Here is a 14,001-nt window from a genome sequence, read left to right as displayed (position 1 = left end):
TACTTACTCTCTTGTCTATACCTGGATAAATCAGTTTTGGGATTAAATTGAATATGCTACAAACCATCAGTGAGAAAGGAATACTGTTATTTTTTAACACTAAGCATAATCTCCCATTACTTTAACTAATGCAGTACCTGTAAAATATAATATATCGGTTTAAGTAATCCTGTGCATCCTTGTTATGAAATCGCCTTCTGGTGAACTGCTTTGGGGTTTGAATGTCCCTCTGCGGCCACCGTAGTAGCACTCTGTGTTTGCTAGCTGTGCTAATCTGCTAACCTCTGGGCTAGCCGCAGAAAATGGCTGAATATTCACGCGCGAAATCAACCAAACTGGTTCTGAAAGGTCTCAGCAAAGGGTGAGTTCCTCTCTCACGTAGCTGCACACGTCCCTGCAGCCTACATTACTTTGTTATGAGCTAACCGAGTGGATTATCCACAATTTGTGCTAGCTAGCTAGTGTAGCAGAGGCGAGAACGAGGAGGCTTTGATCTTTACTTCTCTATCTTTGATCAGTAACTTAGTTAAACGATCAAACCGTTAACAATTAAATACGAACACGGTGTTGGTTCTTAAGTTCTCACAGCCTGTCGAGCTCAGACTGCCTTTCGTGGCGAGCTAACACGCGAACACTATTTATGCTAACATCTCAACCATCATTCAGTTTGATGCTATCAAACAATGCTTTTGTTTTCAAAATCTTGAATAGCACATTGTTGTGTTATTATTATTTGTGCTATTAGTAGTGGTACTAAATATGATCACAGAGAAATAACTGCTTAGAAAACCTTTACGTTGTAGAATACAGAGAATTAGATCACAGCAGACTCTATTATTATAAATACTAGAATAATTAAGTATTTGTACGTCTTATATAAGCCTCTTTTATACTTATTGTGATAGTTATAATGTATCAATTGTATTTATTCATAAATATATAGGAACCCCTTTGACAAAAATATCAAAACTTAAGTAAAGTAGCTGTTTTACTTCGAGGCACTTCTGTGTCATTCTGCAAATAATTACATGCAATTGTTCAAGTTGTCGTTATTTTCATATAAATGCATAAACTCAATGTCATTTGTTTTCAGAATCAGAATCAGAAAGTATTTATTGCCAAGTAGGTTTACACCTACAAGGAATTTGCTCTCTTATTGGTGCATACAATGAACATAGAAACATAAAAACACAATAAATACAACCCCACATAAGAAAAGCAATAAAATATTTTTATGCATCATCCCATAAAATCTAACTTTCAATTAACATCCACAGCATGTATTAAGAGTCCTAAGAGTCTTTTTTCTGGAGGCTCTGCTGCTCGTCTCATAAAACTTTAATTCATGATGAAACTTGAACGATAACTCATTGATCAGGTTTTGATATTCAGAGTCTTGGCATTGCATTTCATGGAAAATATATTCACCTTTCCCAGAGTCAGCAGCTCCCAGAGTCCTTATGTTTATTCATGTTTTACAAGGTCAACCTGTGTAATTAAACATTTAAAAGCCACATCTTCAGTTAGCATTTGACGTGATTGCAATTTTGTATTTTTTTTCTTGACAGGAAAAAGAAGAAGAACAAGGATAAGAAAAGAAAAGCGACAGATGATGAACAAAAACCTGATGTAGTTGGTGTGTTTATCTTCTTTATTCATAAACTGTCAAATCAAAATTTAAGCTGCATGTAAGTGGCTGAGATGTTAACAGACATTTTAGCATAGTTTCCTCCTTAAGACACTTTATTGTATAAATCAGAATTTTTTTTTAATTTATGCTGTTGCGGTTAATTGGAGAAAATCTTTGCCACATGTTATTCGTCTTCAAAAATCAGCCCATATTACCTTTCAGACTTTTTATGACCACATAATTACGATTTATTTAAATGTCTGAAATGGAAAAGTTAGACATATTAACAACAATTTCAGTCATAAACTCTCAGTATTTATAGATGTTTGCCTGATACCAAACTTTTAGGGGCTTTATTATATTTGCTCACAGCTTGTCACAAAAATGAGAAGAACCAGCAAAGAGTAATCCGCCAGCCTGAGGTAAACACATTTTTAGCTGAGGAGGCATCTAGATCAAGATTTTAATAAACTCTAATCCTAACACAGCTCATGCCTGAGAGAGAGAGTGGAGATTACACCTTTGTGTTTCTGTGACTTTAAAGCAAACATTGATGTGTGTTATTGCATATTCTGACCTGGGTGTTTTTCCTGCTCACCAGATGGGTGGTGGTGCGTCACCAACTTTGGAGAAATCACAGGATCAGTCGCCCTAGAAATGCAGAGCAACGCGTACATCCATGCCATGGATACCGGACTTTTCACAGTCGGTGCACCACACAAAGGTGAGCAGGTCATTTTGCAGAAGAGTCGTCTCCTTCACACTTTCATCAGCACTGTAGAAAATGTATATGTTGTTGAGGATACCTGACATAACATACGGTGTAATCACAGAATGAGAGAGATATTTCTGAGCTTTATGTTAAGTTTCCCACGAAGGTTTTGTGCTTAATAACAACATCAACTACTGTAAGAGTTATTATTCGTCTCACTGATGCAAAGTATTATACAAACGCCGTTCTCCTTTATTAGTAATTCCATTTCTACACAAATTTATTGAGTGTTCCCTGCTTATTTAGTGTAATGTCTCAGACGTCACTACCTGGGGAGAAACTCACTGTTATTGTCTGTCACATTCTAGCGGGAACTGTATTGTGTGTGTTAGAATCATGTTGTGTTACCATTAAAGAAAAAAAAATGTTGTCCAGGTAATGACTCAAAACAAATTCTAATTAAAATCTAACAATCACTCTTTAGGGTCTTAGTTTATTAAGCGAGAGGAAATAAAACATGATGATTTTTAATTCGTCGCCCCCGGGCTGTGGAGGATTTTTCAATAATTCTTGACATGTTATAGACAAATCAATTAATGGAGAAAGTAATTACCATCTGTTGAGCATCCGTCTTTTAAAACCCAAAGCATGTCCGTGTGGGTAAAGATGATCATCTAAAAATTAAATCTGTACATTGTGAGGAAAGTGGTGCAGTTCTACTGGGTTACAGCATTGGTGTGGTTTTAATTAGCTTTTGCAAAGTGAATGACATATTGGAGAACGTGTATAATTAAAACAGTTAGGACAATATTGTAAACAACACACTGAGGCTTCAGGTGATTCAGTCCAAAAAGCTAAAAGTATTTGAGCAGGAAATTCAGACAGTAAAGCAGGGGTTGAATTGAGGGGAAGGGCAAAGCTAACTAAGTCTTTTCACCATCTTCTGAGGGAGAGTTGCTGTGTTCATGTTGCACTAGTCTCTCCGGTAAAGAGAGAAGCTATTCACAATTAATTCAGCCCACGTTTTGTGAGAACCAGTGAAAACGGTTCGGAGATTGAAGCATCCCAACTCCCTTAGTGGGCCCTCGTCATCTGCATGCACATAAGCTTGTTTCTGGGAGATGAAAGAGAGCCAGCAGTATAGAAAGAGAGATTATAGATTTTCAGCAGCAGCAGCACAGTGTGCATGATGCAGCCTTTTGGAAAGCTGCAGAAAATGCTGCCATTCACCTGCAGGTCAAAGGAAACATGCTGATGGTCTCTCAGCCAAAACTGAGGGGGATACTCTGGTATAAACAACCGATAATAAGCCTTTTGAAACAGCAGCTGATCGTATTTTACAGTTTTTTAATGCTTCTTGCGCTGATGTCTAGTCGACTCTGCTCCTCCTCGACCAGATGCCCGTACCACGCTCTGATGCATCGTTAAAAGTCAGGAAGTGACCTGAACGCAGGAGGGTCACAGTTCTATGAAATCTCAGGGTGCCCAGGAGACCTCGGCGTTTAAAGCAAAACATTAAAATGCAAAACAGCAGTTCCTTCCATATCATGCACTGGTCTGAGATCTGCACAGCGCTCCACAGCCAGAGGATTTGAATGTATAAGACAATTATGGGATTTGTCTGAAGGATAATCTTGATCTGAAAAGAAATATGCACATTTTCAGTATATGATTCTTGTACAGTGAATAATTCAACACTGCATTATCTGTTTTGTGTTGCATTTCCGTCACAACTGACAAATCAAGGTTAAGTAACAAGTCAAAGATCTTGCGTCAGGAAACATTTAATTTGACTTAGCTGTTGGCTTAGTAGATTTTTTGCCATCTTAGCATCTGTTTTCATAGCAATTTGAAAAGTAATACTGACAAAGATTTAAAAGGTCAAACTCGTTCTATGTATTTCAGAGGATGAAGGACCAGACCCTCCAGAGCAGTTCACTGCCATCAAGTTCTCCGACTCCCGGTGAGTACACACAAACTGCTCCTCGTGTTTGCATCCACACATAATCCTCCACCCACAGAATTATTACCCTACTTATGCATTTCATATGAAGGATTTGTTTGTGTTGTCTAGATGTAACAGTAATTTATGCTTCCACCAGCAGCATCTCCTTTCGGAGGTTCTGTCTGTTAGAGATCTACTTCTCCTGTGGCGGTTTCACCTTTCCTGTCATAAAGAAAAACATTCTGCAGGAAAAGCTAATGATGTTGTGAACATTAGATTAGCTTTGTTTGTGTTGTCTCCTCCGGTGCCAGGGAAAAATTCTGATCGTTGTTGTTGTTGTTGTTGTTGTTGTTGTTGTTGCAGAATAGCCTTGAAGTCTGGATACGGCAAATACCTGGGAATCAACTCTGAGGGTTTGGTGGTGGGCCGCTCAGATGCCATCGGTGCCAGGGAACAATGGGAACCAGTCTTCCAGGATGTGAGTGGATCTTTAAATGTTTCATTTCGGCCATCCTGATCTAATGAGGCCAGTAGTTAAAGTAACACTATGTAACATGCATTGAGCAACAGCGCCCTCTGTCACCACATGTGGGGATTAATCGGTCGGACTCCGTGTCCAGGAGGTTAAGTGGATTTCATGTAGAGAAAAAAAAAGTTTGTGTGTTTGTGACTGTAGCTCTGACTGTGTCATCCCACTCACTGAACTGAAACACAACTGAGCTGTGGCTATTACCCATGATCCCCAGCTTTCTGAACCAGAAGAGCTGGTGCTGTAACAAATACACCAAACTCTGTTCTCTCTTTGAGAATTAATGATAATTAACATATAAACACAAAGGCTGTGCAACATACAGGACATGATCTATATATATATAGGTCACATGTCACAGATGGATATTAGTCAAGTTGTTTGATGACGGATTCATTGTTTTAGTAATACACCAAAGAAAAATATCCAGATATCACTTGTTTCAGCTCAAATGTGACTATTCAATGCTTTCGTTTGTCACATGTGATATAAAACTAAATTTGTTGGATAAAGCGACATTTTTATAAAAGTTATCTTTGGTTTTTGGAAAGTAAACCGATACCAAGGCCTGCACCTGATATTTAAATATCAAGCTCAATAATTCATGTTTATAAATGTCAGATGCCCATAAATACTTTACTTAATTAAGTGTATTTGTGTCGGTAAATGTTTAAATTGTGTAAACGCCCATGTGACCAGTGATGGATGTTTGACATCTGAATAAGTACACATCTTTTATATTTGTGATATATCCTGTAAGTGCTCCCCTGCCTGTCACCGCTCGCCTCATGCTGGACCGGAGTTCATCCTGAGAGACACTTTGCTGTAGCCCTGAGCAGCTCCTTCATTATGCAGGAGGCCTCCACCTCAACACTGTAGCACGTTGGTCCCCTTGTTGCTTTGTCGAGCCTATAAACAACCGGCCTGGCACCACCCTGAGCCTCTTCCACATCAAATATCAGGCAACATTTCACGCCTGTCACAACAACCAATCCCACTGCAATTCTATCTAATCTACTGCCTTCTCCTCTGTTTCCTCTCTGTTGTGCCTCAGGGCAAAATGGCTCTCATGGCATCAAATAGCTGTTTCATCTCCTACAGTGACATCGGGGACATTGTGGCCAAGAACAAGACGGCGGGGGAAGGCGAGATGCTGAAGGTGATGTGTAAATCGTGTTCTTCTGCTAGGATGCATGTTAATCCAAAGAGGAGGAGGGGACATGTTTGCGACCCCTCACTTCAGGGGACTCCACGTATTGAAATTGAATCTCTTTCTGTTTGTTTTTGATTCGCCCTCCTCTCTACAGATCCGATCAAGTGTGGACCGAGACGTCAAGCGCAAAGATGACATAGCAGACGAGGACCAGGGCAATGTGAAGTCGTGTGAGATCAATTATGTGTGAGTAAGGTCGCGCTGACTCATTACACAGGCAGCCCAGTCACAGACACATGAGGGAAACCCATGTTGGAACTCTTAATCTCTAATAAACCCAGTAAAGCCTTTTATCAATTTAAGATCTAAAGTCCATCCACAGATTTTCAGCCACGTTGAGTTATTTCACCCAAGTTCCTTCAAATAAGCATCTTGAATACACAGATTGAGCGGAGTGTTATCTTTGGGAATCCTCAATATTGCGGGAGATGAAATATTTCCAACTATTTGAATTAAGTATAAGTATCATCATATTGTTAGAATTATTTGTAGAAATACTGCACAATGTTAATATCCCTTATTTAGGACTTATCTATTGAATTGTATGCTTTCTGTGTTTTCGTGGCACTAATTTTAAAATGCTTAATAGGCTGAAATTGTTTCCTAGTGAAAAATTATTGTTTGAATTAAACTACATAGAATATATTGCATGTTGTAGCACATGTTGTATCTCTCACGTCCTGCGTTATTGATTAGAATTAAATCAAAGCAATCAAATTCTATTTCTCAATGGTTTGACATTTTACTGTTTAAGTACTTTACCTCGTAGCCTCCTCTCGAATAAATGCTAAATTGCTTTATCCTAATCAAAAATACTTTATTTCCTTCATCATCCACACATTGTGTCAGACAGACCAAAACAACTAGAGATCACGCACCTCAGTGACTTCCTCTTCAATCCCGTGTGTTAAAGATGCAATTGATGGAGTGTTGTTTAGAACGAGGAAGCAAACATTACCACAGTTTAGCTTCTGATGCTGTTAGAGCTTTAATGAACGACCCGTCTGTAGCCGATCCAGTTCCAAGCAATAAATCTGAAGCTGTTGTGTTTTGTTTTTTTGGCTCTGCGTTCTTTGGCTTGCGCTCCCGCTCTATTATTTGCTTGAGATGAATGCTGGTTGAAATGGAGTCGTCATGTTGACATGTTGATAATGGCTGCCCTTGAGCCTGTGTCTTGATGTAGTGTTTAGCGTCTGAAATGCCTTTCAGGATGGAGTGCAGCTGGGGAATCATAAAACACAGACAGGCGAACTAAATATCAAAGAAGTTTCTGACAAGTAGCCTCGGTTGTTTTATAGCAAAATATTTAATCAAGTTTAATTTTGAAGCTGTTCAAGGCGTATTTAAGAGAAACCGCATTCATGGAGGAATGAGTTTTTACAGCTTCTGACGATGAAGTGTTACCGTGAGACGCTAGTGTTTCTGGGGATATCCGTTGTGTATGTGTTGTTTTGTCGCAGCTAGTAGGTAGTCACTAACCATTTTCCTTTTTTACAACCGTTGGTATTTGTCGTATTAATGTTGCCGTGTGAATTACAGGAAGAAGTTCCAGAGTTTTCAAGATCGGCGGCTCCGGGTCAACGAGGGCGACGCCGTCACGTTGAAGAAAGCCCGAACGGACGGGAAGTTCCATGAGTCTCTGCTCGACAGGTGTGAAAACAAGATCATCGCATATTTAGTGTAAAATGTCTGCTGTCATTCTGCTTTTTGATAATTCTACTTTTTAAATCAAATTCATACAAGAGGTTAAATTTCCACTGAAATTTGGGCTAAATTAAAATCAATACTTATCAGTGTATCCATATGCAAAAGAAGACAAATCAACAGGTTGACATTCAAGATCAATTCATGTCTGTTCCAAGATCCAAATAATAAACCATAAATAAAGTATGAAAGTAAAGAAGTTCTCTTTTCACGATGTTCTTGATGTGCAGTGTCAAAAGAAGCAATAAACAAAGCTGAAGTTTCACTTAATGTTCAAACTGTTAAAAAGTTAATTATCAGTTTTTTACTTTATGATACAATAGAGTCAAAGATTCATAATTTGGAAAATGATAATGAAATAATTGTTTGCATACTTTGAGTTTAACCTGATCTTTCTTGTCATTACAGGAGAAGCTTGATGAAAGCCGACCGGTACTGCAAGTGAAGATTCCACTCCGCTGCCATGTCTTTGTAAATGTCACCTTTTCATTATTGTCTTTTAATCTCAGATTAGATGTTATTTTTTAATAATAATAAACATCACAAGGTCAAATCTGTTTTGTCTGTGCAATTATTCTACTCTGCAGCCAGTATGATTCACCAGGGTGGTGACTTTTCTACACGTCAGCTGATCCACAGTGGAAATAATCATCTATCGTTTGACTTTGCTATGAATCAACTGGATGTCTGATGCTTTTTTTATTTGTTTGTTTGAATGAGGATTAGAAAAACAGTATTAAAAAAAATGCTCATAAATCCTGCACGTCAACACTTAAGCAAAATTACGACACAATACTTCAAAAGTAAAAGTGCTAGTTATACAGAAAACATCTATCGTGAAATACATATATTTAATATATGACTGGGCAACAATTAGTGATGCATCATTGCATTGTGTAAACAACTACTTTTGTTGAGACAGCAAATATTAGATATTCTGCAAAACCATTATTCTCATCACCACATTTAGTACTTACATTACAAAGATTTCATGTTTTTAACCAGTGTTTACTTTTAAATCAATGTGCTTGAAAAACTGCTTGGAAGAGGAGAAGTAAAGCTGCTGCACAAGAACAAGGACATTTTTTTAGCTGCACTGTCAGATTTCTTTCCCCCGTAATATCTGATGACTTGAACAAGAAGAATCAAATGAATTCCTACCAGGCAAAGTAACTAGATAGATGTAATGGAATGAACATTTATCTCTGAAATCAATTGAAGCAATAGTCAAAAGTGAAAACTAAATAAAAATCTCACTGGAGTGCAGAGTTAGTAAATGTACTTCGTTACTTTACATACTTGAGCGCTGATTGAGGTTTTTTGTCTGTTCTTATTTTGAAGACTGGACACCGAGAAACAATGTATGATAAACCTACTTATAAAAAAAATCAATTCCATATATTAATAAATATAAAGCCACTGGTAGGCAATTGTGCTAAAAATCTTAAATCAATCTAAACTATAACAGCTTGTAACGTTTGATATTATACCCCTAAAATTACAATGCATTCTCAGTTCATTTTATTTTTTTATTTTTTTATTTTTTTTGTTGCCATATTTATTTACTTTATTGTAAACGATGACTACAAGTACAGACAGCTAAGGCTTATGTCATCATTTCAAAGCTTTTACTGGTACTTATAAAGTATTAGGAACAAAATAACCCAATAAAAAGAGCACAATAATAGTAATAACTTTAAAGAATAGAGAAGTCCAGTAAAATAAAGTAGTATTATTGTAGAGAGAGGTTTTTCTGTGTATTTGTACACGATGTTATTGTTTCTGTACTTGTCTCTGTTGTGAGTAATAAAGAAATCAAATAAAAAAAGTGGTCATGTAATTTTACTTCCGTGTGGAATGGACGACTCTGCGTCGAGGGGTGTTCGTTATCAGCGTGTTAATAATATTCATCGAGTTTTTCACTTTTATGCCATAAAACATACATGTTATTGTTTAATTTTACCGTTAATGGTTAATTCATTTTACTTGTGCTTTTTTTAATTGGTTCAGAAGTTGTTTTATCCCTCGTGGGTAACTTCCGGTTCCCCCTGTGTCACAGTTATGTCCGCTCGCCGTCACCTGATATACCTCACGCAGTGAACCGATCTCAAACAGTTCTGGTTGAAACATGGTGAACATGATGTCTCCGGTTGTTGTCCTCCTCGCGGTGACTTTCCTCTCAGTCTCTTTGGCTCAGTTCGTTCCACCGGTGAGTTTCTGTTCCATCGTTTAAACTCGTCCACAGGAGAAACGAGACGAACCGGCTCGAGTCGATGCTTTTACCCTGAAGGTGTTGTTTTGTTTCCACAGTTCACTGAGGACTGTCGCTCCGACATGTATCCGCCCAACGGACCCACGTAAGTAGCGTAACACAACTGAAGCTAATGGGAAAGATAATAACGTTTGTATCGTTAACAGGTGGAGAATCGCTGTTTCTTTACGTAACTCGTGTTTTGGTAACACCTGAGCGCTGCTGCCTTCAATTACCCCTCGTTAATATCCATGCTCAACTTCCGCACCTTGTACCTGATGGTTTTGGGTTAAATTCCGCGCCTTGTACCTGATGGGTTTTAATCAAATTCCGCACCTTGTACTTGATGTTTTTTTTGGTTAAATTCCGCACCTTGTAAAAAACAATGTTTGTTTACTAGCGGTGGAAAACTCCCATAAAACAAATAAACTATTGTAGTTTTTTTACACTTTTATTTTACTATAGGTTCAAGCTAAATTAACTTTTTACTCTGCTACATAAATCTAACTCTAAGTTTGAGTTACTCTTTAAAAGTTTATTGATCATCTCCTTTTAGCCTTCATGGCCTCACACTGATAAATACTAATCCCATTAAATGATCAGTGATTGGATGTTATCTTTGAAGTTGTTGCTCTGGAGTCCTTTCACAGCTGTTTCCTCCTCCTCAGGTTCAGAGGGGCGGTCAGCTGGTACACGGTGAACCTCGACTTGCCCCCCAGCAAGAGGTGGAGCGCTCTGATCGCCGACAAGAAAAAAGATGTAAGTGAACTCTAAAGTACGTGACAGTAATTTACCCTAAAGTCTCACAGAGCTTCACCTTTTTATACTTGTGGTGTTTTTCTGTTTTCAAGCTGGTGACCATGATGCAGGCCGTCAGAGACCTGGCCAATGCGTTCGTGCCCAGTGGGAAACTGATCGAGGTGGTTGACGTCACACTGGTGAGTCTCACTTCTCCTGGGAACTGATGTCATGTGTGTATCGTCACAAAAAGCTCTTATGACCGAAGTGTTTTTCTAATTTCCTGCAGCCCATCATGGCGAAAACTCTCCCGAAACCGTTCGGTGAGGAGATGAAAGGAATTGCTGATGTTTCGGGGATTCCTCTCGGTGAGAATGCTTAAATGTTTTATAAGTCTTTCAAAAAGTCTTAAACTTAACCTGTTCATTGAATTGTCTTATTCTCTTAATTTGTATCCTGTAGGTGAGGTCGTCTTGTTCAACATCTTTTACGAGGTGTTCACCGTGTGCACGTCAGTCGTCGCTGAAGATGATAAAGGTGACTCATCGTCCGAGACGTGTTAAATAGTGAAGTTTAAAGAGATGCTGCATCAGTTCTGAAATGTTTTTGTCTCTGCTCTTTCTCAGGGAACCTCATTCATGGCAGAAATCTGGATTTTGGATTATTTATGGGGTGAGAATTTCAGTTTTTTCAAGCTTGATCGTACTCGGGATGAAAAAAAGACCAAACAGCTCATGACATGAACTTGTTCCTCCTCGCAGCTGGGACATGAAAAACAAGTCGTGGATCATCACCGAGAAGCTGAAGCCTCTGGTGGTGAACCTCGACTTCCAGAGAAACAACAAGACCGTCTTCAAATCCACCAACTTCGCTGGATACGTCGGCATGTTGACCGGCATCAAGCCTGTGAGATCTTTACTCTTTAACATTATCTAACTTGACAGGATGGAGTTTGCACATGTAAGAAACTTAACTAACTTCTAATTTCCCTCTTAGCAAACCTTCACCCTGACTATGAATGAGCGCTTCAGCCTCGATGGAGGATACATCGGTGAGTAGAACCTTCTCAGATCAACACTCTGCACTGATTCATGATTTAATGACGACTCTCATCAATGCAGGAATCCTGGAGTGGGTCCTGGGCCAGAGAGACGGGATGTGGATGAGCTTTCTCACTCGCTCTGTGCTCGAAAACGCAAACAGGTATTATTCTTGATACTTTCACCTTGAAAAATCAAACACAAATACTCAAAAGTTATTAAGAAATATTCAAAAGGACACACAAGCAATGGCCAAATGTCTAATTTAATACAATCCAGTAGCAGACGTCATTTCCATGAGTTTAGTTCTAGATGTTCTTGTATAAAACCCCGAAAGGTGTCTCTCCACATCATGTCTCTGTCCCCCCTCAATAAATACATGTCTCTTCTGTCCCCTCAGCTATGAGGAGGCCAAAACCCGCCTGGCTACAACCAAGCTGCTCGCTCCTGCCTACTTCATCCTCGGTGGAAACCAGACGGGGCAGGGCTGCATCATCACCCGCTCCAGAGAGCTCAACATCGACTTGTTGGAGTAAGCACTGGAGCAGTTAATCCCGACTACACACAGAGTTTGTGTTCTTGGATCTAGAGTCGAGATTCCAAAGGCCTCGTCTGATAAATTCTGTTTGTAAAATCCCAGTTTAAATTGACTTTATATAGTAAAAGTCAGTCCTGGGCGTAAAACAATCTAATGTAATCTACTGAAATGCAGCAGTAGAAGAGGTGGAGCCACAGCTCACCATGACTCGGCATTCCTCGTGTTTGTCTTGTGAAACATTAAACTGCTTGCTTAACCAGGAACTGATGACAGCTCTGGTTTCAGATCAGCTGATTTGATCCTATTTCACAAAACCTGTTTTCATGTGGAGCAGCTGATTGTCACACATCAATGTTTTACCCTCTGACTCCTTCAGACTGGACCTGAAGCAGAACCGCTGGTTCGTCCTGGAGACCAACTACGACCACTGGGAGGAGCCTCTGTTCCTGGACGACCGCAGGACCCCCGCCATGAAGTGCATGAACCAGATCACACAGAAGGTGAATATCCTGACCACACCTACTTCCTGTCTCTGATTAGAAGACGTGATGCAATCATGTGACTTTGTTTATCTCTCGGTGTAGAACATCTCTTCAAAGACCATCTACGACGTCCTCTCCACCAAACCTGTGTTAAATAAGGTGAGTCTGTCCTTTGATCTCCACTTCAAAGCCTTTTTGAATGATTTCAGTTGAAATAACATTTTTGCTTCTCGTTTGTCCCCGTGTGTCTTTTTCAGTTGACCACTTACACGTCACTGATGCAAGTGTCTAAAGGGAGCCTGGAGTCGTACATCCGGGACTGCCCCAACCCCTGCATGCCCTGGTGAAGCTCTGATCTGAACTCTGATCAGTTTGTAAACGCTGAGCCGTTGACAGAGGCACTGAATGAGACGAGCTCAGCTGATCTGGAGACAGAACCAAAGATTGTCTCCCGGACCAAAGTCTGTTTGTCTCCCTGTTGTCACTGTGATGTTTGTCTTCCCTGTTTCAGACAATTCAGGAATAAATGACAAAAATACTAAATCCCACTTTTTCTGTTCATGAGGGAAACTGGTACCAAAGTGAATTAATTTGTAAATGTCTTCTTCTTTCTCTTTTTACTGTGATCTTACATTGTTGCTCATGTGTATAAATAAATTAAAGACAATTTTAATGCTTTATATGGTCCTTGTCTCTAATGACGTAACACTGATGAATGTACCTCATTGCTGAACATGCTTTTTTAAAGATTGTTATTAAAAGAATTCACACAATTACACTTGGTGATTTTGTATTATTTATGAAGTGAACCCACATGAATGTGTTGCTGACATTAGCTTAAAACCATCGACTGTATAAAGATGGACCGCTCCACTAAAGTGAAACGTGATCATCGAACCCTTCTTCCTCCCAAGGGACATAAACCAGATGGATCTGATCACATTGTTATTTTGACGGATATGATTAGAGTTATTTGATGCAGTAACAGCTGAGGCTTTTTGGCGAGATGAGTCATCCATCTTTATTAACAGTCTGTTTCAAACCAACCAGTCCTGCTGAGCTAAAACCGATTTGATTTAAATACAACTCAAAACTGGATTTAACCGAGAGGCACAAAGACAGTTTTTAAATGATGTTATATTGTACATGCAGTAAACCTGTGGACTTGCCTTGTTAATCTAACCCTTGATGACATTAACATTCTGAGAGCAGCAGATAC

General features: G+C 39.2%; 2 protein-coding genes across 2 annotated transcripts; both read left to right on the top strand.

Annotated features, from left to right (window-relative positions):
• The first annotated feature begins 222 nt into the window (after positions 1 to 222).
• Positions 223 to 8,286, top strand: frg1 (FSHD region gene 1). Its single transcript, XM_053417862.1, has 9 exons — positions 223 to 361; positions 1,569 to 1,636; positions 2,232 to 2,354; positions 4,248 to 4,305; positions 4,651 to 4,765; positions 5,871 to 5,975; positions 6,124 to 6,215; positions 7,569 to 7,679; positions 8,142 to 8,286. Exons 1-9 carry the CDS (start codon positions 303 to 305, stop codon positions 8,176 to 8,178), a joined length of 768 nt encoding a protein of 255 aa, XP_053273837.1. The 5' UTR covers positions 223 to 302; the 3' UTR covers positions 8,179 to 8,286.
• A 1,517-nt stretch (positions 8,287 to 9,803) lies between these two features.
• On the top strand, positions 9,804 to 13,558 carry asah1b (N-acylsphingosine amidohydrolase (acid ceramidase) 1b). Its single transcript, XM_053417860.1, has 14 exons — positions 9,804 to 9,942; positions 10,044 to 10,090; positions 10,653 to 10,743; positions 10,836 to 10,922; positions 11,012 to 11,090; positions 11,185 to 11,259; positions 11,349 to 11,394; positions 11,484 to 11,628; positions 11,719 to 11,773; positions 11,844 to 11,925; positions 12,163 to 12,294; positions 12,677 to 12,800; positions 12,885 to 12,941; positions 13,040 to 13,558. The coding sequence occupies exons 1-14, from the start codon at positions 9,862 to 9,864 to the stop codon at positions 13,127 to 13,129; spliced, it is 1,191 nt and encodes a 396-aa protein (XP_053273835.1). The 5' UTR covers positions 9,804 to 9,861; the 3' UTR covers positions 13,130 to 13,558.
• Positions 13,559 to 14,001: the final 443 nt, after the last annotated feature.

Source organism: Pleuronectes platessa, chromosome 3, assembly GCF_947347685.1.
Source record: "Pleuronectes platessa chromosome 3, fPlePla1.1, whole genome shotgun sequence".
Lineage (NCBI taxonomy): Eukaryota > Metazoa > Chordata > Actinopteri > Pleuronectiformes > Pleuronectidae > Pleuronectes > Pleuronectes platessa.
Note: the sequence above shows the minus strand (reverse complement) of the source record. Positions and strands in the feature narration are given on the sequence as shown.

Bases quoted from the DNA above. Each gene is read 5' to 3' on its own strand.
- frg1 (XM_053417862.1), top strand. From the start codon at position 303: ATGGCTGAATATTCACGCGCGAAATCAACCAAACTGGTTCTGAAAGGT. The intron at 2,355-4,247 runs GTGAGCAGGTCA...TATGTATTTCAG, and splicing joins AGTCGGTGCACCACACAAAG to AGGATGAAGGACCAGACCCT. The intron at 4,306-4,650 runs GTGAGTACACAC...TTGTTGTTGCAG, and splicing joins ATCAAGTTCTCCGACTCCCG to AATAGCCTTGAAGTCTGGAT.
- asah1b (XM_053417860.1), top strand. From the start codon at position 9,862: ATGGTGAACATGATGTCTCCGGTTGTTGTCCTCCTCGCGGTGACTTTC. The intron at 10,091-10,652 runs GTAAGTAGCGTA...CCTCCTCCTCAG, and splicing joins TATCCGCCCAACGGACCCAC to GTTCAGAGGGGCGGTCAGCT. The intron at 11,395-11,483 runs GTGAGAATTTCA...TCCTCCTCGCAG, and splicing joins GATTTTGGATTATTTATGGG to CTGGGACATGAAAAACAAGT.